At 35.5% G+C, this 23601-nt stretch overlaps 4 protein-coding genes and 1 long non-coding RNA gene across 9 annotated transcripts in view; 4 read left to right on the top strand and 1 right to left on the bottom strand.

The window, feature by feature from the left end:
* The first annotated feature begins 1189 nt into the window (after positions 1-1189).
* Positions 1190-3386, top strand: LOC110418311 (uncharacterized). Its single transcript, XR_002445386.2, has 2 exons — positions 1190-2442; positions 2794-3386. It is a non-coding gene; the product is annotated as an uncharacterized LOC110418311 (long non-coding RNA).
* Positions 3387-9320: 5934 nt separating this feature from the next.
* Positions 9321-15671, top strand: LOC110418190 (CDPK-related kinase 5-like). The gene is made up of 11 exons (XM_021430843.2): positions 9321-10243; positions 12192-12322; positions 12600-12641; positions 12748-12856; positions 13243-13321; positions 13402-13698; positions 13784-13896; positions 14394-14498; positions 14650-14712; positions 14821-14988; positions 15185-15671. The coding sequence occupies exons 1-11, from the start codon at positions 9749-9751 to the stop codon at positions 15323-15325; spliced, it is 1743 nt and encodes a 580-aa protein (XP_021286518.1). The 5' UTR covers positions 9321-9748; the 3' UTR covers positions 15326-15671.
* Positions 15672-15768: 97 nt separating this feature from the next.
* Positions 15769-19196, top strand: EMB2745 (Tetratricopeptide repeat (TPR)-like superfamily protein). Its single transcript, XM_021430842.1, has 2 exons — positions 15769-18506; positions 18615-19196. The coding sequence occupies exon 1, from the start codon at positions 16054-16056 to the stop codon at positions 18289-18291; it is 2238 nt and encodes a 745-aa protein (XP_021286517.1). The 5' UTR covers positions 15769-16053; the 3' UTR covers positions 18292-18506; positions 18615-19196.
* Positions 19197-20196: 1000 nt separating this feature from the next.
* On the bottom strand, positions 20197-22446 carry LOC110418191 (PIF / Ping-Pong family of plant transposase). Of its 2 annotated transcripts, XM_021430846.2 has the most exons (2): positions 21252-22446; positions 20197-21173 (listed from the first exon to the last, which is right to left on the bottom strand). In XM_021430846.2, the coding sequence occupies exons 1-2, from the start codon at positions 21984-21986 to the stop codon at positions 20610-20612; spliced, it is 1299 nt and encodes a 432-aa protein (XP_021286521.1). In that variant the 5' UTR covers positions 21987-22446; the 3' UTR covers positions 20197-20609. The 2 variants fall into 2 exon arrangements, with proteins under 2 accessions (XP_021286521.1, XP_021286520.1); XM_021430845.2 differs by having other exon boundaries at positions 20200-22443.
* Positions 22447-23277: 831 nt separating this feature from the next.
* The window catches only part of LOC110417788 (C2H2 and C2HC zinc fingers superfamily protein), a 3834-nt gene continuing 3510 nt past the window's right edge, over positions 23278-23601 (top strand). For all 4 annotated transcript variants that reach the window (XM_021430319.2, XM_021430317.2, XM_021430318.2 and 1 more), the window contains exon 1: positions 23278-23534. In XM_021430319.2, the coding sequence (XP_021285994.1) occupies positions 23526-23534 (9 nt within the window). In that variant the 5' untranslated portion in view covers positions 23278-23525. The remainder of the gene's footprint in view (positions 23535-23601) is intronic.

Genomic DNA, 23601 nt, shown 5'->3' with positions numbered 1-23601 from the left:
AATTAAATATATAAAATTATTAAATTAATTAAAATTATTTTTTTGACCCATGGGCTGATCCTGCCCCAGCCCTAGACCTGTCAATATGGGCCGGCCCGTACTAACATTTAAATTTTTTTGGACCCGTCGGGCTGGCCCGTATCAACCCTGGTCAGCCCTCGGGCCTAAACGGGTTAACTCGTTTAGGTCCAATTTTAATATAAATTTAAATTTTTAAACCCGACCCGTCTCATATTTAAAAAAAAAATAAACTGACCTAATGGGCCAAGTCCATTTTGATAGGTCTATATTAGTAGAAGGTCAAAAGCAAAAGGGTCACAAAAGTAGGATCAACCTATACAATGAACGCAAAGTCCAACCAACTTAGAGATGGGCTTTAATTTCTGTCCTTTCCACCAGAACGAATCAGCTTCAGACAACCCTTTTCAACACAACTCTCCCCACCTCTGAAGCCGAAGGAACATCAACCGGCCCTCCTCCTGCAAGCAAACGTCAACTCCACAACATGCAGAAATTAAAACCTGCCCCACGGAGACGCACCGAACCCGCTGCACTAAGAACCACCATTAATCTCACTCATCAGTCACTCACCCTTGCCCCCACCTCACTTCTTCTGCTTGGTGTGTCGATCCCAAACATTATAATAATGAGATGAGACTTGTTTGTTCTCAAGTACAAAGAAAAACTTTTAATTATCTTTATATTTAAACCATCAAACTAAACTTTTTAAATTATTTTAAAATAATAATAATTTATGAATCTTATTATTGATTTGAAATTACTTTCATTAATTTTATTCACGTAATATAATTATTTTATTTATTTTAATTATTATAATTACTCATCATACACCGTTATGTTTGTTGTAAAACAATCTTTTAAAAATTAATAAATTAGTAACTAAAATTTAGTATTTAGGTCACCGTTGATCGATTGAGATGATGACAGTAGAAAAAATTGCAGTGACGCTTATACAAGGTCTTTCGTGAATATGAATTATTATATGGATTGATATTTTTGTTTGTCAATTTTATTTTATATTGAGCTTGGAAATAAACAATAAAGCTTTGCTTGAGACAAATGTGTTTTGCTAGGGATGATTTTCTTGAAATTTTAGTGTTGTGTAATATATATAAGGTGAGTTTTTAAGTTAAAAATGGTGTCTGTACATTCCAACTATAGTCTACAACTTAATAATTTTTGTTCAATAAGAGAAATTTCAAGTTTGTCTAAGTGTTTTAACTCAGTTTGACAGTGTTTGTCTTATTCTGTATGAATTTTTTCTCTTGCATTAAGTTCATGATTTAATTTTCTTTGAAACGAAAAGGGCTAAGGGATCTGAGCTTAGGCCCAAAGGACTTGTCTAAGGCCTATGGGGCGGATCGTCCATCTCTTGCTGATATACCCAGAATGAAGAGCGGCATGGAAACAAAAGAGAAAGGGTGGAAGGGACAAGAAGATGAGTGTATTCGGAGGGGATGGCTGGGGATGAGAAGAATAGATCAAGTTGTTATCGGAGGGGTTGATGGGTCATGTTATAAGAAGCTCTCTACCGGAAAATACGCCTGTATTGTCTGCCCTCACAATCCCATCCTCTATTCACCTCTCATGCTTCTGTACGAATTACTTTTATTCACTCTCTTCCTTTCAAATCTCTTTCATTTGGCTTCATTCTTTATTTCATAATTATATGTCGGCTTCTACTGAAAAAAAAAAAAAAAGAAACAGATTATTGAAAACCCTTGTCCATAATCAATAATTGGAAAGAAAGAAAAAATTTTTTTGGTATTTTGGTTATTCGGGTAGCATAATTCCGTGAACTGATTAGAAGGCAGCTTGTTGCCTACTATCATGAATTTGGGATATAAATGTATTCGATAGTTAACCCATTTTTTTTCTTTTGAAAGAATACCCCTTGAGAGCTTCCTGAATTGAGGCAACTTTGGTGGAAGGAAATGTTTTTTATCTAATGGTTACAACTATGTCACCTTCTTTCCTATATTGTAGGGTAGCCATTTGATAAGGCAATTTTCCATCTTTCCATTTTCCTTTCTGCATTGAATTAGTTGCCTGTTTGAATGAACTGGGAGTTTAGAATTCATAACTTGTTACTTGATTGAAGATTGACTAGGAACCCATTGGAAAACTGGCGCTTACAGATGAGCAATCTCGTTCATGTTGGAAGCAGTCCAGTACTTGTGGACTTGGTATGCAAAATTGAGTGCTGGCTGTGTTATACAATACTCAATAACCCTTCTTAAACCTTTGTTTCTATGCTAATGCCTCTCTGGAGCGGGAGGAACAATGTACTGGATGTAGCTATTGAATCATGCTCTGTATCTTCACAATGCCGTTGTCTGATGGATCTACTTCCTAGTTCCATGATGCGGTACATTGTATTTCACTGTTGATATGGCAGGAGGTGTAAGAGTCAAATGAAAGGTAAATATCTGAGTTTATAATTGTGTAGTATTTTTCGTTATTAGAACTATACAAATACTCTTGGATTTTTCATTTGATCAAGGCATATCCAGAACTCTGTTCATATGAGGAGGGATTACACATTGTAGTATTATTTAAGCAAACCTCTGGTGGATTTAGTATAGCTTGAACTTCGACATGGAATCAGTGTAGAACTGGTATGAGAAATCCAACACCACATGCCTTTTAGGCTTCATGGATTATGGATATTACTTTTTCCCTTTTTATTAATCGAATGAAATTAGCAATTTTCACTTTCATAATCTTCTTCTTTCTTTATTATTGTAAGAAAAATGGTGTTGCTTTTATCAGGGAACCATGTTACCTGCAATGGATGAAATATAAAAGGCTGAAATGATCTCTACTCTCGTGTCCCAGTGTTCTTTGTAAATGTTGAATCGGAGACAAAATTGTCTTCAATTATCCCCCATTAAATTTCTAATGAACCAAAAGGGTCATCTTCTAAAGTACAAACCATCACTGTAGTTACGATCAAAGAGGAACTGTATGCCAGCTCAGGAGACATGCAATGGGTTCGGATAGGATCGGACAACAAATTAACAACCAAGGATAGGTTGCGGACAAGAAATCAATAACGACACTCCTGATGGATTGGCGGAGGATGCCATACCATCACTTACAAGCAATATTGACATTTTGACCCCAATGAAGCACAAATTTCGCCACAAACTGCATACAAACGACACTGTTATGTGATATTTTCCCCATAAATAGACATTGCTTGTAATGTCATTCTCACCTCTTTTCTATTAAATGAATACGTCTATATTCTGATGGCTGTTTATATCTATCAGAATCTCTTTATTTTCATTGTTCCAAAATGTTTAGGGACCATTTTGGAAGTTTTGTTGTACGTTTGTATATATACATACTGATTAGTAGTAGTTCTCTCTGTTGTTAGCTTTCGCCCATCCGCTGCAAAAGCTAATTCAGATTTCATGTGGCTTTTGAGCATCAAATGGATATGGCTCCGCCCAAGGACCACGGTCAATGAGCTGTCAAGTTCAGCTTTTCAATAGCTGTTCACTGGCCCAATAAAGGTAGCAATTCCGATGATAAATCATTGTATCACTTCTGGTTTTTTCTTTATCAGTCGTTAAGGTGTTACCAATCATCCCCAACTCTATTTACTTTTAACATTGTATTCATCCCTTGTTTTTCCTTCCCAGACTCTGAAAATATTCTACTTCACAGTTCCAAATTACAAAACAAATCAACTAGAGTTATACCATCTTCTGATCATGGCATGAATTAACCAAATGGACATGTTTTTGCATCTGCCTGACATATAGGGTTATTTTACATCAACGCGTGCAAAAGGAAAATATATAGACTAATTAAGGGCAATCGATGCAATCTGAAAAGAGAGGCTGATAACTGCAATGAATGCAAGAAGATGATATCAGTCCGTAGGGATGTACCGAGTCTATGATGCATAATTCAGTACAGGTGCCAAACAAAGAGAAAATTAGAAAGAAAGCAAGAGAAAAGAGGAGACTATGATGCATGATTTACGTATGCATTATGCATTACACTTATGTCCATCACATATAGACGTGTGGGCACCCTAAAAGTAGACAGAGCATAATTTCTTCAGGTTAGGTTATTAATTACTAGTTCAGATTAGGTTGCAAATGACAACAACTTGTTTCGGCAATGACTTTTCTTGTTTGCTCATATCGCCAAAAAAAAAAAACAGATATAATTAATTAAATTCATCACTTTTAGTCTCAGAATTGATTAAAAAAAAATACAATCCTTGATTAGCACTATTTTATAGAAATAATCAAATTTAAGTTGAAAGATTTTTGCTTCTTCTTCTTCTAAAAAACCTAATAGTAATTGTATTAAATGCCATCTTTTCTTACCACATAACCCAATTAATGTATTTCAGAATGCTCCAAAAGTCAAGCATCTTTTTTGCATTCTTTAATTAATAAGTAGTAATATTTTTTATAACTAGTTAACTAAAAGTTAGGCAAGCAAGGTTCATAGATACGTAGAGTATTGAAATTACCAAATAGGGTTGCCAAAAACTGATTTGAATTTTACAAATCTATTTTATTTGTCTAAAATTGGCTCAACCTGAATTGATGAAAAAATCAATAATTTAAACTCATCCAAACATATTTCTGCATTGATCCCTATTCGAATCAATTTGAATCCAAATTGATCTAAATGCAAATGAATCTAAATATGAAATGATTCAAATCTGAATTGATCTAAACTTAAATTAACCTAAATGCTAATGATTCGAAAGATTAATCCGTTTTATCTCTCTAAAATCAACTCAATCTAAATATGAAATGATTCAAATCTGAATTGATCTAAACTTAAATTAACTTAAAAGTTAACAATTTGAAAGATCAATCCTAAATAACTTGAAAAGTATCTACACTATGATATCAAAATTGTCAATTCATCCCTATGGTCTTGTCCATTAATGTAACAATATGAGTCTAAGCACCACTAGCTCAATGATTTGTTGAACTTAAATCTTGTGGACTTTAAAAACTGAAACTTATATTATTAATAGTGATTAACTTAAACTCTTATATAAGTATTAACAATCACATTAACGTATAATGTAGGATTAGATATCATATCATATGTTTACAAAAAGTTACGTTATTTGTTTTAAAATATCTACAATTTTTTAATTTTTTAAATAAAAAAATAAAAAAAATTAAAAAATTGAAAAAAAGAGAAAGGGAAAAATGAAAAAAAAAAAGAACAAAGAAAGGATGTGATATACCACATCCCAAGTAGATGTAGATGAGATTGTTAAAACTTATATAAAAATTTAAGTCAATTACTAATAACAACACAAGTTTAAATCTTTTAAATTACGTGGGTTTGAAAGTTATTAAGTTAGTAGTGTTTATACTTGAGTCGTTATAATTGGTATTAAGCACTTATATTGGAGTGGTGAAATCTTGGTCTAGTGAAGCAAACTTTAATGATGACGACATCAACGATTTAAGTTGGTAAGATTATGATACCACATCTCACATTAGACATGAATGATAATCGGTTATTGGTTAGTCCCTATTAGCAGCCTCGAGCCAAGTAAATCACAGTCTTAGTTGCGATGATTATGATGTATGATCTTAACGAGTACATCAAGAATTTAAGTTGGGTGAGATTGTGATATCACATCTCACATCAAATGTGAATAAGTTTTTCTCTCTCTTCCCTTTCTTTCCATTTCCTTCCTATCTTTCTTTTTTATTTCTTTTATTTTTTATAGTTTTCTTTTTTTTTTGTTTTTTGGATTTTTTTAACTTATGATATATTATGATCAAATGTTTTTGGACATATCACTCATTTGATTAAAAGAATCAGTCAAAAATACAATTAGCTTAACGGAAACAAAGATCAAGTACCTAATTTAATTTTTTTTTTCTGATATCAAATTAACAATTTCATTATAGTTAAAATACTAAACATTTAATTAATTTAACACTAACAGAAAGTTATAACGTAAAATAACGAAAAGTTATAACAAAGATTAACAAATAATTGTAACACGTGACAAAAAAAATTGTAATAAGGAATAACAAATAGGTGTTACACGTAATAAAAAATCTAACAAGAAATAACAAAAAATTGTAACTAGGGAGTATCAAAAAGCTATAACTATGAGAAACAAGTTATAACATATACATAACAAAAGGTCCTTTCTAATAAGGAATAACAAAATATTGTACCCAGAATAAGTAACAAAAATTATGCATTAATGACTAAAAGAAATGCAAAAATTCACCCTCATACTAACTAAATAAAAAGGAAAAAGAAATGCAAAATAAAATACTGAGAATTGAGAGAGTAAAGGTAGTGCATGTAGATGGGACCAAACCACACAGTAACAGGAAATGCCATTGATTAAGTGAATATATACAGATTGATAGCTTCAGTTGAATGGTCAATATGGCGTCCCTACATGTCAAAAACATCTTGATGAGAAACAACAATGGCATTCTTTAACCATTTAGTGGGGATCCCACTTGTTTTTCTTCATACACAATCATGGCGGTGAGACTCAGACAAGGGGTGAGAAATTTCAAAAAGGGTTTTTTTTTTTTTTCTTCTTCCTTTTGAGTGAATAACGTTGAGGACTCTTTAAGGAACAATAAAGAGAAAAACCATAAACAAATGTGGGGATGGTCGACGAATCCTCTCTTTGCTCTTAGATATTGGAAAAGCTTTCACCTTTTTTCATGACTTTGGTTGCAATTTAACTGTGCGAGACTCCTTTCCACGATTAACATCATCTGCCAAAATTGCTTTCCTTTCTTAGGTAATTTAGTATTTTTTGACAAATTTAATATTATAATTATCGATGGATTAATTTTTTTTCGATATTTTAATTTTTTTTTTCAACAAAATTTTCCATCAAATAGTTAAAATTTTATCGATAAATTTTTCAATTTTTTTTCAACAACTATAGCATCATCAATGAAATTTTCATTGCAAAAAAAATTCAATTCCAACATATTTTTCACTTTTTTTAATAAAAAAGTTTGTGAAAAAAGTCAAATTTTTTATAATATTGTATATGTAACAGAGAGTTTTCAAGATAAATTATTGCTAAAATGATCATGGTTGGTTGGTTGGTAGATTAATGATTGAAGTTCAATTGCAATATTCATGACATGCTACAAAAAAAAAAATAATACTTACAAGTAGTTAATGGATTTTTTCTTTGGCCAAGAACCAAGGTCTTTTTTTTTTTTGAAGAATTATTTAGATGAGGTTTAATTTCTATAGTATTTACGTATCAAAATCTCTTTTTAGGGACATATTACACCATCATCTTTTAATAGATTCTATTATCAATGTTTGAAATTAATTAAATTAATTTCATATAAAATATTATAATAGCTAACAGTTGGAATATTTTTCTACAACGTGTTACTCGAAGTTATTATTTGACTGAAAGCTTTCCAATCGATATAGAATCAAATGCATTAATATCAAAGAAACGTAGTTCTTTGACTATCATATCAATTTGGATAATACCAAATTTAATCTAAAGTTCTAACCATAGGTCTAGTTTCAATGTTTTCTTTCATTTGCATTAATATCTGTTTTATCTTTCAAAAGGAGAAGTGTTGATATATATATATATATATATATATATATATATATAAGCGGTTACAATAATTAAGAACTCTTTATACAATAATTAAAGGCCTAATATGTCGCTTACTAAATCTTATTTTACCTTCAATTATCATTAGACCTTTGTCAGAAGGCATCACAAGACGAGGAATTACCTCAAAAGTGAGAAATACCCTTTGAAAAAAAAAAGAAAAGGAGGTAAGCCATAAGTCTCATTTAATATATATTATATATGGCTGGTACAACGGCAAATACCCTTTGATCAAAAACAACATAGGGCATGGACTCCATGTGACTTTATTTATGGTGCTTTGCTTTTTTTAAGCCTCAATGGTATATTTTAGTGCTCTTAATCCCCTGAGGTTAATCAGATCATGATTCGTTACATTTATACGAATCTTTGATCTCTACATTATTAATCCATGAAACCCATGATTTCTGCATATATTTTAATGATGATGTCCATCCTATTCCACACACAGGAACATGCATTGTTGAGAGATTTTCAGTCAAAGCTTCAACTATAACCCAAGGTATACTTAAGAAACTGGTGACCTGGATAAGCCTCAACTAATTAAGAATCAGAGCTCAGAGTTTCCTTACTGACTTAAATTTCTTTGTACGTGCATGTCAATTTACTTTGCTGGCTGCATGTGCAAGTACTGCAAGGTTTGTATCTGTCTCGGACTGTTTTGGAACTCTTTAAGATATGTATATATAAATCATTTAAAAGAATATTTTAGCTTCTAGTTGGGAGAAGGGAAGAAACAAAGACATTGTTTTTACTAGTTTAGGGTGGGAAAATAGCATGGAATAATTAACCCCACAAATCAAAATTTAAATTTGCTATGCTGCTTTCGTTAACCTTTGATTAGATTGAGTAAAGTAAGCTTTCGTGTTCCGTCAAATGGCAGGCACCCATGATCTCACATAGAGTGGGGGAGAGGAATTTTACAAGAAAAGGTGTGAGAAAAAAAAAATAGATGCCAAAAAGGAGAAAATTACAATGCATGTTTTCTTTCTAGGCAACTAACATGGTACAATTTTTTACAGTGAGCTCCAGAGGTCTTTGAATCAGAAGTCTAGTGGCCCCAATGGATGAACTTAGGCTAAGCTGCTAAACCCTTAAAATCTAAGGCACTAAGGCTGCAAAGCCCCAAAGTAGTAAATGAAGATGAATCCCTTTTACCTCACTTTGTCCATGATTATGAGCTGTTGCACACCAAAGATTTGATCAATGTAAAAAAAGAAAAAAAAATCCTTAAACTTCTCAACTAAGTTATGTAAATGTGAAGTTTGGTCATTTAACAAAATGGGTAAAACTTAGTAAAGTGAGCAAGTTCAATAATTAAGCATATGATTGCGCTTTTACGGATTAAGGCAATTTTAAATAACAAGCTATGAGAAGTGGTTTCAATTTTCAAAAAGTAAGAACATTATTTTAAACACTTAAATAACTACTGTTGTAATATTTTTTTTAACATGTAAACCAATCGAATTATAGTATTAGTTTTGATGACAATTGTTATGATTAAAAGAATATTACATATTATCTCGATCGATAAATAATATACTTTATGTTTCATAAAAATTTATAAATGAATGGATAGGCTAAAAAGAAGAGAAGAAGCAAAGAAAAATAAGATTAAGCTCCCAGCAATGGATCATATAGGGATCACAACAACAAAAGACAAGCTAAATTGGAGCTGTTGCATTGATTCCGAAATGGGTTAGTAGTATTTAACAGAGCAAAAGCTTGTTTCGAGGGTTTATTATACAGTTTTGAAGGGCAATGAAGTATGGGCATTGCCACTGGCAAACTACTTACAAACTCCTTTACACACTGCTCAAGGAACATTCAAAGGAAAAAACAAAAGCTCCTGTGCATGACACGTGGATGCAAGCTTGTACGGCTGACGTTAATCACTTTCACTTCTTTGTTTCTCCCTCCTCTTCTTACAACAACAAACAACAGCAAAATCTCACTTTTCTCTTTGTTTTTATATTTTTTTTCCTTCTCTCATCTCGCCCTCTCTCTGTGTCTCTTGCAACAAGCTGAACCTCAAAAATCTCTCAAATGCAAGCAGCATTTGCTTGTTGATTTCTTGAATTTTCCTCTGCAATGGGAACCTGCACCTCAAAGCCTCCAAAACCAAACCCATTTGCCTCAAGAGAGAACCAGCAGAATGACTATCCTGCCCCTACTCAACCGCCCAAATCCCCTCCTCCTCCTCTCCCTCCAACCACCCCTTTCCTCCCCATCTACACCCCAAGCCCTGCCCACCCCAACAAACCCAAGACTCCTTCAACTCCTCTCCGGTTTTTCCGGAGACCCTTTCCTCCTCCTTCTCCCGCCAAGCACATCCGGGCGGTGCTGAGGCGGCGGAAGACTATCAAGAAAGCGGAAAATGAGGCAAAAATTGCGGAGGATGAGGAGGATGAGGAGGAAGGAGTTGAGTTGGATAAAAGATTTGGGTTTTCAAAGGAGTTGAGGAGTAGGTTGGAAGTAGGAGAGGAAGTTGGCAGAGGGCATTTTGGGTACACTTGTTCTGCTAAGTTCAAGAAAGGTGAGTTCAAAGGCCAGCAGGTTGCTGTTAAAGTCATCCCCAAGTCCAAGGTTGGTCCTTTTATGCTTTTCTCTTTTTAAAGTTTATACATTTTTACAATGCATATCAAATCTGTATTTGTAAATGTTGATTTTGTATGCTTACAAAATGGTTTTTTTTTTTCCTTTTTTAAGATTGAATTTAAGGGCCATGTGCTTTACTTTCTCATAAGTATTAGATTTCCGTTTTGGCTGACATTAGTTTTCGACCTGTTTATGATGATCTTTTATTTCTTTTCCGAAGAGAGGTTTTTTGTTTTTATATTTACATTTTAGTCTTGTATTTTTTGTTTCCATTTTCTTTTAAATGTTAATTTCAAGGTGCGTGGGTTGAAGACTTTAGTCTGAATTTGGTCTGAAGTGAATAGAATCTTGACGGAAGAAGAAATCGTGGGAGAACTTACTCCTTCTAGATGGAGAAAATGCGGGGTTAAATTCAGTACTTTACGTCTGATTTTGACTGTAATACCGCATAAAGTGACCAACTTGTTTGTCTATTGATTTCTCTGGGGTCACTGGTTATGATCGATAATTTATTATTTAGGTCCACCTGACCCCCTGGATTAATTGATGTGTTAAGCTTACCGCATCTTACTTGGATATTTTAGTTCTAAATCACAGCTTGGCCCAAAAAAGTGCACCTTTGCATCACTAAGTTGTATGGCTGGACGCTGGTGGAAGTGAATATTGTATGATAAAAAAATGTTGAAATTCTCCCGTAAACTTATTGACATGTCACTTTCTCTGCACCTCAGAATTGACAGTTGCTACTGAAGCACCGCTATCCAATGGTTATGAATAGACTGAATTATTAAAAGCGTTATGGTCTTAAATGGGGTCTTAACTTTGGGCCTGTAATTTAGTCTGGGTCGTGCATAACCAGTCAACTAATGCCTTATATTCTGTTATGCTTATACATACAGCCTAGCCGAAAAAACAAATGGTTGTAGTTTGATTGCACAGCATTATCTGGATTTGGTATGTAGTTGGGCCCTAATTTTTATTTGGTCAATTGACCTTAAAGAGGTGCTTTGAACCTTTACATGGTGGAGAGAAACATTGAATCATTTTGTTCTTATGCTTTGACTGACCAAATATTAGATGATTCGTGATAAGAGTGTTCTCAACTGAGGGCTGACAAAATCTTAGCTGCAGATCAATATCTTATGACAAGGACAAGTTGATTGAATTTACCCCTCCTTGCAAGATGGCTTAAGATTTTGTAATAGCTAATAAGTCGCTGTATTGCCTTCATTCCTCCTCTCATATGTTAATCTTTGATCTTTGATGCACCTTGTGACTGAACGGGAAAAGAAAGTATTGGAGGAAGGGATAGGGATGAATTTCCTTTTACAACATGCAATAGAATAGAACTGATGAAAGTTTCTTCAAATTAACCTTTTTTTTCCTGTTGCTCCCATGTGACTTAGTTTCAAAGAGGGAAAGTATTTCAGTTGATTGTCAGTTCTGTAAAATTTTTCTTTTCATAGAAAAGCACTTGTATTTTTTCTAGGCAAAAGTATCCACTTATTCTGGGAAATAAAGACGGACATCTGTTATGAAAATTATAATGACAATGTGAGTGGTTAGCATTTGTCAGTATTTGTCTGTCAACCATGAAAATTATATTGACAATGCGAAGTTGAAGACAGAGGTCACTTCTATCTATCATTTTCTTGCTTCTTCATCTGAAAATATCAAATAAATTGTGAAGAAAAAAGCTCTATGTCTAGTTATCTTCAATAAAGTTGTGTTTGTCGGGAGAAGTAAGTTCTAGGTAATGAAGGTTCAAGGCAGTGAGATTATGATCTTATGCTGTATTTTGCTTTTTCTCTGGGTTCTTTTTCTATGTGTAGGTAATGAAGGTTCGAGGAAGTGAGATTATGATGTTGAATTTTGTTTATTCTCTTGGTTCGTCTTCTATGTGTTTTGCTCGTGACAGTTTATTCTTTTTTGTCAGATGACAACAGCTATTGCAGTTGAGGATGTGAGAAGGGAGGTGAAAATATTGCGAGCCTTGACAGGACATACCAATCTGGTGAAATTCTACGGTGCATTTGAAGATCATGATAATGTCTACATAGTAATGGAGTAAGCTTGAAACATGCACTGCTATTCATATAATCCTATTTTAATTTTGCACAGCAATATTGATTTATGTGGAAAAGTCAATAAGAAGCATTAGCATTTATTTCTTTTGGGTATTATTTACAAACTATTAATCTTCATTTTTTGCTTTCTGGTACTTATAAATATTTTTAAATATTTAATACTCTGGCAGTTGGTCTTCTTACTTGCTGGTTCATTATAAGTTACTGTTGATCTCTGATCTGAGGTAAAATTTTGAGTAACATAATTGAAAGTGCAGGTTGTGTGAAGGAGGTGAGCTTTTGGATAGAATACTTGCAAGGTGATTATTCTAGTAATGGATGGCTCAAATTTTGAGAATTGTTTATTGTAGCTCTCTTATCCACTTAATTTGTTTGCTCTAACTTGAAGGTTTATTATGTTTGTAGGGGTGGAAAATACTCAGAAGACGATGCAAAGGCTGTAATGGTACAGATACTAAATGTTGTTGCTTTTTGTCATCTTCAGGGTGTGGTGCATCGAGATCTTAAACCAGAGGTGGAGCAAATTCTCTTTTTTCTTACTCAATAGTAAAAGCATAAATGCATGACTAGGTAGTGATCTCCAAAGGGTGCAAGATTAAACACATTCTGGATTTTTTTCTTTAAACACAGAGCATAACAGGGATGTAATGGGAGTTATATTTGATGATTTCCTATGCTGAAAATTGCCCTGATGAGGGGTTTAGGGGAAATTCTCGAACTGGACGAGGCTGTGTCTACTCTCTGCTTAAAATTCTAGGACATTTCTCATGCCACATCATCATGCCTGAGTCTGTTACCATATTTCTATGGTAGATATTGGACATGATTTGGCTAAATAAATTAAGAATTTTTATGTGTTTTTTAATTGTTGCAATCTAATTTAGCACTTTTCTGGACCAGAACTTTCTATATATATCAAAGGATGAGAACTCTCTGCTGAAGGCCATAGACTTTGGGTTGTCAGATTTTGTCAGACCAGGTTTGTATTCTGCTCACTCAGCCTCCTCCCGCTCAGCCCTGGGGATTCTGCTAAATTTCTTATGTTTATGGTGTTTCCAGATGAAAGACTTAATGACATTGTGGGAAGTGCATACTATGTCGCCCCCGAAGTTCTACATAGATCTTACAGTACAGAAGCTGATGTTTGGAGCATAGGCGTGATAGCATATATTCTTTTATGTGGTAGTCGTCCTTTTTGGGCAAGGACTGAGTCTGGAATCTTCCGATCAGTCCTAAAAGCTGATCCAAATTTTAACGAAGCACCTTGGCCTTCCTTGTCTTCAGAAGCTAAGGACTTTGTGAAGCGCCTTTTGAATAAAGACCCCAGGAAACGAATGACAGCAGCCAAGGCGCTGAGTGCGTGCATCATTTTTACTCATAATGATGATAGGTTGCTGAAATCATCCTGCTAGAGTAGCTGACCTTCGTCTTCCTTTTACAGGTCATCCTTGGATCCAGAATCATAATGATGTTAAGGTCCCTCTTGATATTTTAATATTTAGGCTCATGAAGGCATATATGCGATCGTCAACTTTGCGTAAGGCTGCTTTAAAGGTGTGTGCTAATGAGAAAAATCCTCTTCTTGTACTCTACATATACCAGTTCTAACAGCTGGTCTTATGACCATTACGCTTATGGTCAAATCATTGTTTGCAAAAATGTACTTTCTGTTTCTTTGCTTATTATTACTTCGTTCTCTCAGTAATTTGTCATGCAAATTCAATAAAGCATGACACATTGATGACTTGATACGTAAGTGAACCTGTTAGTATGATGTAAGAAGCCATAAATGATCTCTTATGCATGTCTTTTACCTAAATGATGAGCTCCACAAAGCCCTGGAGAATCAAAGACCTTTTAAAACTTTATTTTTGCTACTAAGAAATAAGCCTTTAAAATCAACTCCGGTGAGTGGTTTTTCTTAGTTTCTTGATCCATAAGTATGTCATTTATGATTATTAGTGGGGAGATCTGATACATGGATTGTTCTTAACGGATTTTATCAGGTTTTACATTCTATTACCTATAGCAATCTTATATCATTCCTGCAGGCATTGTCTAAGACATTGACTGTGGATGAACTCTTTTACCTGAGAGAGCAATTTGCATTATTGGAGCCCAAAAATGGTAGCATAACCTTGGAGAACATAAAGATGGTTAAGTCTTGCCTCCCATATTGCAACTCCCACCGCCAACACCCCCCCCCCACCCCCATGGAAAAACGGAAAAAGAGAAATAGAAATAAAGGTTTGCCATAGTGTTAGTAAATAAAGAACTTGTTCTGATAATTTATTTTCTTGCTAACAGGCGCTGATGAAAAATGCAACAGATGCAATGAAGGAGTCTCACATTCCTGATTTTCTTTTTTCGGTGTGAACTTAGTTGTTATTCTTTCTTTATGTAGCCATTCCTTGACTATTTGGCTATAGAATAGTAGCTTATCCAAGTACATTTCATTTAATTTCCATTGCACCACAGCTAAATACACTTCAATACAGAAGAATGGATTTTGAAGAATTTTGTGCAGCTGCATTAAGTGTCCATCAACTTGAGGCACTTGATCGCTGGGAACAACATGCCCGCTGTGCATATGAGCTTTTTGAGAAGGATGGAAACAGGGCTATTGTAATTGAGGAACTTGCTTCTGTAAGTTCAGATTTCTTTTAGATATTAAAGAATAGCTTATGATCTGTGTGATGATACTAAATTAGAAATTGAATCATCGCATGCAAACTGAAGTGGCACTGTGCTTGAAGTGACAAAAGTTTGTGAAATTCAGTAGTCCTTGGAACAAATTAGACTTACTAATTGATACCATCTTTTGTGAAAATTAATTTTTCAGGAACTTGGTCTTGGACCCTCTATTCCAGTTCATGCTGTTCTTAATGACTGGATAAGGCATACTGATGGGAAGTTAAGTTTCCTTGGGTTTGTCAAATTGTTACGTGGTCCATCCGGTCGAGCGCTTGCAAAGGCGCAATGATATCTTCAAGGAATTTTGGTGACTCTAGGAAGTATTATCATGTCATGTTTGCTCAAGATTCAATGAGATGCGGCATCAGCATACTGTAAAAATGGATTGATCTTTCTAAGTTGGGAGACTCCACAGGAATGCTCCCTGCATCCTGCTTCAGCCCAGATGGTGTGAGGCTTTAACTTCATACTAATTCTTTGAGAAGTTTGAAGTCATGGGATCATTTGAAAGGCAGCAAAGATATCATTGGCATCACAATGTAAAAATATAGTTTAGCTTGCCCGAATGGGCCAAACATATTTGTCTTGTTACACGTTGTGATTATTTATATATGTTCGATTTTTTATTTTCCCAATTCTAGCTTATCCCAGCCAGGGAAATATTTGCTTTAAAGGAGGATTTGCTTTGTTTCCAATGGAAGATCAGGTATTTTCTCCATGACTTGGTAATACAGGAACTAAACAATGGCAACACTATTGGTAAGCAGTCTCGATGCTACAAAGAAGTAACTAGATAACCGTTTACGGCTGGAAAAGAAATAAATAAAAAATGTGGGCAATTTAAAAAAGAAAAATTCTGAAACTCAACAAATATAAAATAAGAATAAGCTTAAAAGGAACAAACTTGAAAGTTCCAAGTGGAAACAACCCTGCAAACGAGGGCTTCCAACTTTAACGGCTCTACTGGGTCTTCCCGTAGAACCTCTGTTGAACCTTACCTCTCACAGTTTCCCCGAAATGCTCTTATTAAACCTCCAAATTCACCGTTCACTCTCTTCCCTCTCATCTCCCGCCGATGCCCTCCTCGCAGACAAAGCCCTAACTTTCCTCAAGCGCCACCCTTACCGCTTAAATGCCCTCACTTCCAATTTCACTCCTGAAGCGGCTCTCTGTTTGCTTCTCAAGTCCCAAAACGATCAAACCCTAATCCTGAAATTCTTAAAATGGGCTCGACCCCACCCGTTCTTCACCCCTCAGTGCAAATGCCTCACTCTCCACATCCTTACCAAATTCAAGCTCTACAAATCAGCACAATCCCTAGCAGAGGACGTTGCCGTTAATACGTCCGATGATGAAAAGGGTAGTTTCGTCTTTCAATGCCTCAAGGAAACCTACCATTCGTCTGCTTCAAGCTCCTCTGTTTTTGACTTGGTGGTAAAATCTTATGCCCATTTGAAATTGATTGTTAAGGCTCTTAATATTGTTAATTTAGCTAAATTTAATGGTTTTATGCCTGGGGTTTTATCTTATAATGCTATTTTAGACGCGGTGATTAGGTGTAAAAAGCCGGTTAGATTTGCTGAGGAGGTTTTTGCTGAGATGATTAGAAATGGGGTAACACCAAATGTTTTTACTTATAACATTTTGATTAGGGGTTTTTGCACGGCGGGGAATTTATATATGGGTATGAGGTTTTTCAGTGAAATGGAGAGAAAGGGTTGTTTGCCTAATGTGGTTACTTATAATACCTTAATTGATGCACATTGTAAGTTGAAGAAGATTGATAATGCATTTAAGTTGTTGAGGGCAATGGGATTGAAGGGTTTGGAGCCAAATTTGATTTCTTATAATGTGATTATCAATGGGTTGTGTAGAGAAGGTAGGATGAAGGAAACAAGTGAGGTACTACAGGAGATGAGTTGGAAAGGTTTCTCTCCGGATGAGATCACTTATAATACACTTGTAAATGGGTATTGTAAAGATGGCAATTTTCATCAAGCGCTGGTTTTGCATGCAGAGATGGTGAGGAATGGCTTGACTCCAAATGTCATTACTTATACTTCATTGATTCATAGTATGTGCAAGGCTGGGAATATGAACAGAGCAATGGAGTTTTTTGATCAGATGCATGTTAGAGGACTTCGTCCAAATGAGAGAACATATACTACTTTGATTGATGGGTTCTCCCAGCAAGGACATTTAAATGAAGCTTATCGGTTACTAGATGAAATGGGTAGGAATGGATTTTCACCTTCGCTAGTTACTTATAATACTCTTATTAATGGACACTGTATGCTTGGAAGCATAGAAGAGGGTTTAAAATTGATACAGGATATGGTGGGAAAAGGATTGGCTCCAGATTTAGTAAGTTATAGTACAATTATTTCTGGATTTTGTAAAACCCAGGATTTGGAGAGGGCATTCCGAATGAAGCAGGAGATGGTTGAGAAAGGATTTTCACCAGATGCAATTACATATTCATCATTGACTCAAGGTCTGTGTCAGCAGAGTAGACTTACTGAAGCTTGTGATCTTTTCCAGGAGATGCTGAATGCTGGTGTCACTCCTGATGAATTTACATATACTACCTTAATTAATTCTTATTGCAAAGAAGGGGATATACAGAAGGCTTTTCTTTTGCATGATGAAATGGTTCGGAAGGGCTTACTTCCTGATGTTGTTACCTATAGCGTGCTCATCAATGGTCTCAATAAACAAGCTAGGACAAGGGAAGCAAAAAAGCTTTTGCTCAAGTTGTTTTATGATGAGTCTGTCCCAAGTGATGTCATGTATGATACGCTGATAGAGAACTGTAGTAATATTGAATTTAAAAGTGTTTTAGCTCTTATGAAGGGATTTTGTATGAATGGTTTGATGAATGAAGCTGATCGAGTTTTTGAGTCGATGCTTCAGAGAAACTATAAGCCTGATGAAGCTGTATATAATGTTATTATACATGGTCATTGTAGAGGTGGAAACATTCAGAAGGCATACAATCTGTATAAAGAAATGGTGAATTCAGGTTTTGTTCCTCATACTGTGACTGTTATTGCTCTGGTTAAAGCGCTATTCATGGATGGTAAGACTGACGAGATAAGTCAAGTCATAGCAAACACAATTAGAAGCTGTAAGCTTATTGATGCTGAGCTTGCTAAAGTACTTGTTGAGATAAACCACAAAGAAGGGAACATGGATGCAGCTTTCAATGTCCTTACTGAAATGGCCAAGGATGGCCTTCTTCCAAACAGTGGCTGAACTGCATATGCTGGGGAAGGATGGGCAGAATGAAGTATAAATCGATGTGCCCTTGATAAATGGTAATGACCATGCACGTTATTCATATTACACAGAGGGCATTATGTAGGAAGCAGGCTGAATGGCATAGCTTTCCTGGTTTCAGCAATCTTCAAATATGAAGGAGGCTTATCATGTGGGACTTTACATATCTGTTACTGCTAGCAACTCAAGAGGTATTTAAGTTCTACTGTACTGTACATGCTTAAGCTGTTTATAACAACAAAAATTATGGCAATTCTACTGCATTTTGTTTAAATTACTTTCTGCTCTATGTCCATTAGTGGCACACTATGTATGGACGTCCACAACAACTCTACAAGCTATTCTTGAAGCCCCTTTGGGAAGATTGATTCTGTTGTTACGTCAATTTGACCAAGGTTATTATTAAGTTGACAAAGAAGATACGTACAACAAATGGGAGACTTTGGTTAATGATAACTAATCGCCTCATCCTTTCAGAAGGGTTCCTAAACCATGAGATGAAGCCAGGGGTTTCTTAAAGGAACTGCTGATTTTCTGGCAAATCTATTCTTTAAATGGAAAAATATTTACGGTTCTTCAACAAGGCACGAAGGACACTCTTCCCATGGAATCCAGTATATTGGTGCTGAACGTTTAAACTTTTTGTCTGCAGTCTGCACTAATCCCGTGGCACTTGTAATTTGTTAAGTGCTTACACATTCATTTATCGTTGGCTAGATTTATTGAAGCTTTTATATTTTGCCTTTTCTTTCTTTAACTTGAATTCTTCATTCAAGTTTCTTCATATTTCAGTTTTACCAAAATGAATATCACCTTACATGAATGAACAAGATTTCTTTGTAAAGAAACTGTAATAAAGCAAAGGAGATGTTTGTTTTGCATCCTTTTTATCTTCTGGTGCTGAACATGTAGTAATTAGTCATTGTAAATAACTGTGTACATCTTGAATAGAAATTTCCAAAGAGTCACTGCGCTAAGAATAATGTAAGCATTTACATGAAAAGTGTCTTCGACATTCAGGCACAAAGATTCGAAAAAGGGAGAGGACAAGCATGGGGTGGATTTTACTTCTAGCCCAACCTGAATCAAAACGAGTATTTCATTGACTTGTCCAGGATTCCAAAAATATTCCTCAAGGACTTTATTCAAAAATACATCTCCTTACAACAAGACAGAAAAGAACGCCTACCACAATTTTACCTCCAACATGTTTAGGATCTCTTCATCTACACCACTTATGTATGTCAAATCGAGCTACGTTGCTTTCCCGTATACTTACACACATCTTCTAGTACCTCTTGGCTTTATCCAGATGAATCATTCAAGCATATTTACATTAGGTCATGTAAACCAGGATCTATGAAACCTACAGGACCATAACTAGGCAGTTGCTACTCCAGCTTCACCTTAAGGCTATCAGCTGGTACTCTAGGAGCGCATGTCTTCACTAATCAACCTACTAGAGACCTTAGACCTTCAAGAAAGATGTGAGAAAAATGAAGATATAGGATAGGAGCAGGAAGGCATGGTGCCGTTTATTTATAATGAATATGATGAACACTAAAGATGACTAGGGCATGGGCAAGAAAAAGCTTAGAAAATCCCTCTTACAGAACCTAAGAAAAGAATATGTGCCTATTGCACTTTGTACCACTCAGTACAAGGTCCAACAAAGGAGGAGGAAAAGAACATCATATATCGTGAAGATTCATGCCAAAAATGACCATTGCATACTAAAAAACAAGAGAGAGCAAGAGGCAAATGCAATGGCAGCACAGGGCAGACAGGGAAAGATGCCAGAGAATAAAAGCTTATGCAGATGGGAACACAATACAAGACTGCTCTTAATATATCCATAAACTAGAACTCCAGAAAAAGAAACAAGATTCTTTCTATCAAATGCTACAGGGTCAACTTAACATAGTACTCACAACTATGACTATACAGTACATCAAAGCAAATAATAACTAATCAAGCAAAAGAAGAGAAAAGCATCCATCAATTAATAAGATGTAACTAAAAGTTTTGCATTGCCCGTTTTAAACTCATAACTTTCTTATTTTCAACTTGCAATGCCAGGTTAGTTTGCGACAGCAGTTAATGATAAAGTCACTACATATCAACTATCAACTTTACTTCTCACAAAATCTACTTCTATCGCTTACGAGAAAAAGATGAAACATAGTGAGAGTGAAATCACACATGTTATCTCATCCATGTTAGAAGTACTCAAAAACATATTCTTACAGATAAACAAGGTTAAAAAAATCAACCTCTTCTCAAAAGTGAAGATATTATCGGGAGGAAAGCCTTTGGTGCAAATCATCCGCCAATGCCTGCCTCAAGCTTTCCCCAAAATAATAAAACTGCTTCTCACTCTCAAGCACCCTTGCCGGAGCCCCATTTTCATCAGGATCCTTCCGAATCTCAGGCTCAGGCTCTCTCGCAATCTGACACAAATTATGCAACACACAACAAGCAACAATCGTTTGCGGTGCATGATTGAGTCCCACATTCAAATCTTGAAGAATCCTCCACCTTGTTTTCAGTAACCCTATTGCGTCCACCACCACAGACCTCCCTTTCATCAGCATCCCATCAAACAAATTTTGTGCCGGTGTCCCAGCCCCATCCGGAGAGAAGGGTGTCATCAAAAATGACAATAAAGGATAACACCAATCTCCAACAATATAAGGCCTAACATGATGACCCCTAACATTGATCATCTTATCCCAGACAATATCCCCTGAAGTAAGCCTATTATACAACAAACTATCCCTAAAATGCGTAGCATCATCTGCCGCACCAGGAGCTTTAACACAAACATCCCAGAAAATTTTTCTAGCGTCAGCAACAACCTGAAGCAAAACTGAATCATACCCGTATTTGCATTTATAAGAATTCATCAAATTCCTGTCGAGTTTCAAGCCACGGACCTTTATCGGGCTCCCATCAATGGCTCCACAAATGTTGGGCAGTGAAGTAAGTTCCTCGAAACCCTGAGTAGTTTCGATCAACCTTCTGCGAGAAACTGGGATCTTAATGAACTCCGGGTAGAGCTTTGTGGCCAAGAGACGAGTCACCATGTTCGTGATTTTTGAAACGAGGTAAGGGTCCAGAGAAGAGCGTGAAGCGATGGTTTTAGCAGAGTAGCCATGGGAGAGACGAGAAAGAACCATGGCTACGGCGTAATCAGAGGGAAGGGAAAGATTTGAGGCGGTTATAAAAGGTTTGAGCTTCTCAACCACGGTGGTAAAAACGGGGTAGGAGAGTCCGTACAAGGACCGCCATAGGGCGTCACGGCTTTGGGCGTCCATGGACCAGATGTGGTCGGTAGAGAGAGCACGAAAAGCTGAGATGGAGAAGTGGGAGGAAGACGAAGGAGAAGGAGAAGGAGAGGAATTGGGTTCTCTATTCTCTGACGAAGGTGAAGAATTCTTGGATCCTTTCTTGGAGGAAGAAGTGGCGAGGAAGGAAAGGAGGGAGGCAAGGGTGAAGAAGAGAAGAGGGGCAGGGGAAGAGGAGGAAAGCAGAGAGGAAGGAGAGGAAGGGGAAGGCGAGGAAGTGGGAGGAGGCGAAGAGGAGGCAGGGGAAAGGAGGGAAGTGGTGGGGTCAAGAGAGTTGTGCAGGTGAAGGAGATTTGATAACATTAGCAAGAAAGTTTCATCCATTGAGAAAGGAAAGGAAGGCGACTGACTCTCAGATTCTGGATTTCGGAGCGTTAGGGTTTTTGGGTTTGGGGAAGAAAACGAAGATGGGGTACTTGGGTGTGAGTTTGGGTTCGGGTTTGCTTTATTTTCACTTGAATGCGGAGGAAAACATCAACTTTGACACCATTATGTTTATCTCCTTTCCTTCTGAAATCTTTCAGCAGAGGGAGGCCAGGAAAAGGAACTTGGTTTCAGTCGAAGCAAGAACCGGAGGGTGTGAAGAGAGTTTTGATTAGCTAGGTCAGTTGGTCGGGGAAATCTAGTAAAGGAGTGGGTTCACAGCTGGTGTGTCATGGCAGTCAAAGCAACAGAGTTTCTTTCCTTTGTCACTTGATCGGAAGATCATTCATGTTTCAGAACAAACCTTGTTTTTCACTTTGGGTGTTTAAATTTATGCAGCTGCAATCTGTACAATCTTCAATTAACATTCTCATTGTTCATTACCTGCTCTCTTTTACTGAACTAAATTAACAGATCCTGAGCATTACTACATTCCCACTTGTTAATCCCTTTTCTTTTAAATATCCAATTCCAAACTCTTTTTCAATTACTTCAAACATAGTGTGTCAAACATAACAATCTATGAGATAAATTTTGTTGATTATGATGAATATATAAAGCTATTCAATTAATGTTCAATTAAGTTTAATATAACAAACTAAAATTCGATTAAATTTACTTCAATGAATATAAATATAAAGATAAACATTTGAAAGGGAAAAAAAAAAAGGAGAAGCAGGGAACAACCAACTCATTTTCATCAGATAAACTTCTCATAAATTCTAAGTGATTTAAACTTTTTTTATATAGCGTCATGTAATTTGTTTTTTTTATTAATATTTTGTAGATACGTTATGTTTTTAAATAAAGTTATATTGTTAATTTCACTCAATAATATTATTAAAATATTTAAAAGTATTTTCGTAATTTTATTTGATAAAAATAGGAATTTGACTTTTATAAAAAATGTAATACGGGAAAAGTATAAAAGTAATTAGAGTTTATATTTTTTTTCTTAACTTTTCCTATTAACACTATAAACAAATCTTTATTTATAGTAAAATTACAATATATGGATTTTAAAATCATATTATGATATATCATGAGATATCCTAATTTTTTATATTCAATATTAATTTATTTAAATGACCTTAATAACATAACCTTACAGTAGAAAGTGGCCTTAATACAAAAAATATTGTCATCAAACTTATTTATTTATTTATTGCCGAAGGGAAGAAAATGCGGCTATCTTTGTTGTGTAATTGCAAAGGGAAAATACCAAAAAGGGCCGACCCAATAACCCTGTTGAAGTGAGATATCTGTGTTGTCGGTTTTGGATCCAGTCCCCGTTAAACAGGAAGCAAACCCGCTGGATTCAATTCCCTTTTGAAACAAGGGAGAAAGAATCTAGGGTTTGAAAGCAATTCCGAAAATCATCAGTAATTAGCACCCAAATTTTGAATAATTAGCATCCTAACGGTTCAGATTGTCGCAGCCATGACTGAGGTACTCCTCAAAGCTTTCTTCTTTTTATTTTATTCGCTTACAATCAATTAGGAAATTGAAAACCTCA

This window comes from Theobroma umbraticum, unplaced genomic scaffold, assembly GCF_002168275.2.
Source record: "Theobroma umbraticum cultivar Fairchild unplaced genomic scaffold, ASM216827v3 scaffold_50.0, whole genome shotgun sequence".
NCBI lineage: Eukaryota > Viridiplantae > Streptophyta > Magnoliopsida > Malvales > Malvaceae > Theobroma > Theobroma umbraticum.
The sequence above is the reverse complement of the archived record's forward strand: the minus strand, read 5'-3'. Positions and strand labels throughout refer to the sequence as shown.

What these genes read in the sequence shown, in the direction of transcription:
- LOC110418190 (XM_021430843.2), top strand. Translation starts at nt 9,749, where the DNA reads ATGGGAACCTGCACCTCAAAGCCTCCAAAACCAAACCCATTTGCCTCA. An exon ending in AATGTCTACATAGTAATGGA is followed by an intron (nt 12,323 to 12,599) that starts GTAAGCTTGAAA and finishes TTGAAAGTGCAG; the next exon opens with GTTGTGTGAAGGAGGTGAGC. An exon ending in GACAGCAGCCAAGGCGCTGA is followed by an intron (nt 13,699 to 13,783) that starts GTGCGTGCATCA and finishes TTCCTTTTACAG; the next exon opens with GTCATCCTTGGATCCAGAAT.
- EMB2745 (XM_021430842.1), top strand. Translation starts at nt 16,054, where the DNA reads ATGCTCTTATTAAACCTCCAAATTCACCGTTCACTCTCTTCCCTCTCA.
- LOC110418191 (XM_021430845.2), bottom strand. Translation starts at nt 21,986, where the DNA reads ATGGATGAAACTTTCTTGCTAATGTTATCAAATCTCCTTCACCTGCAC.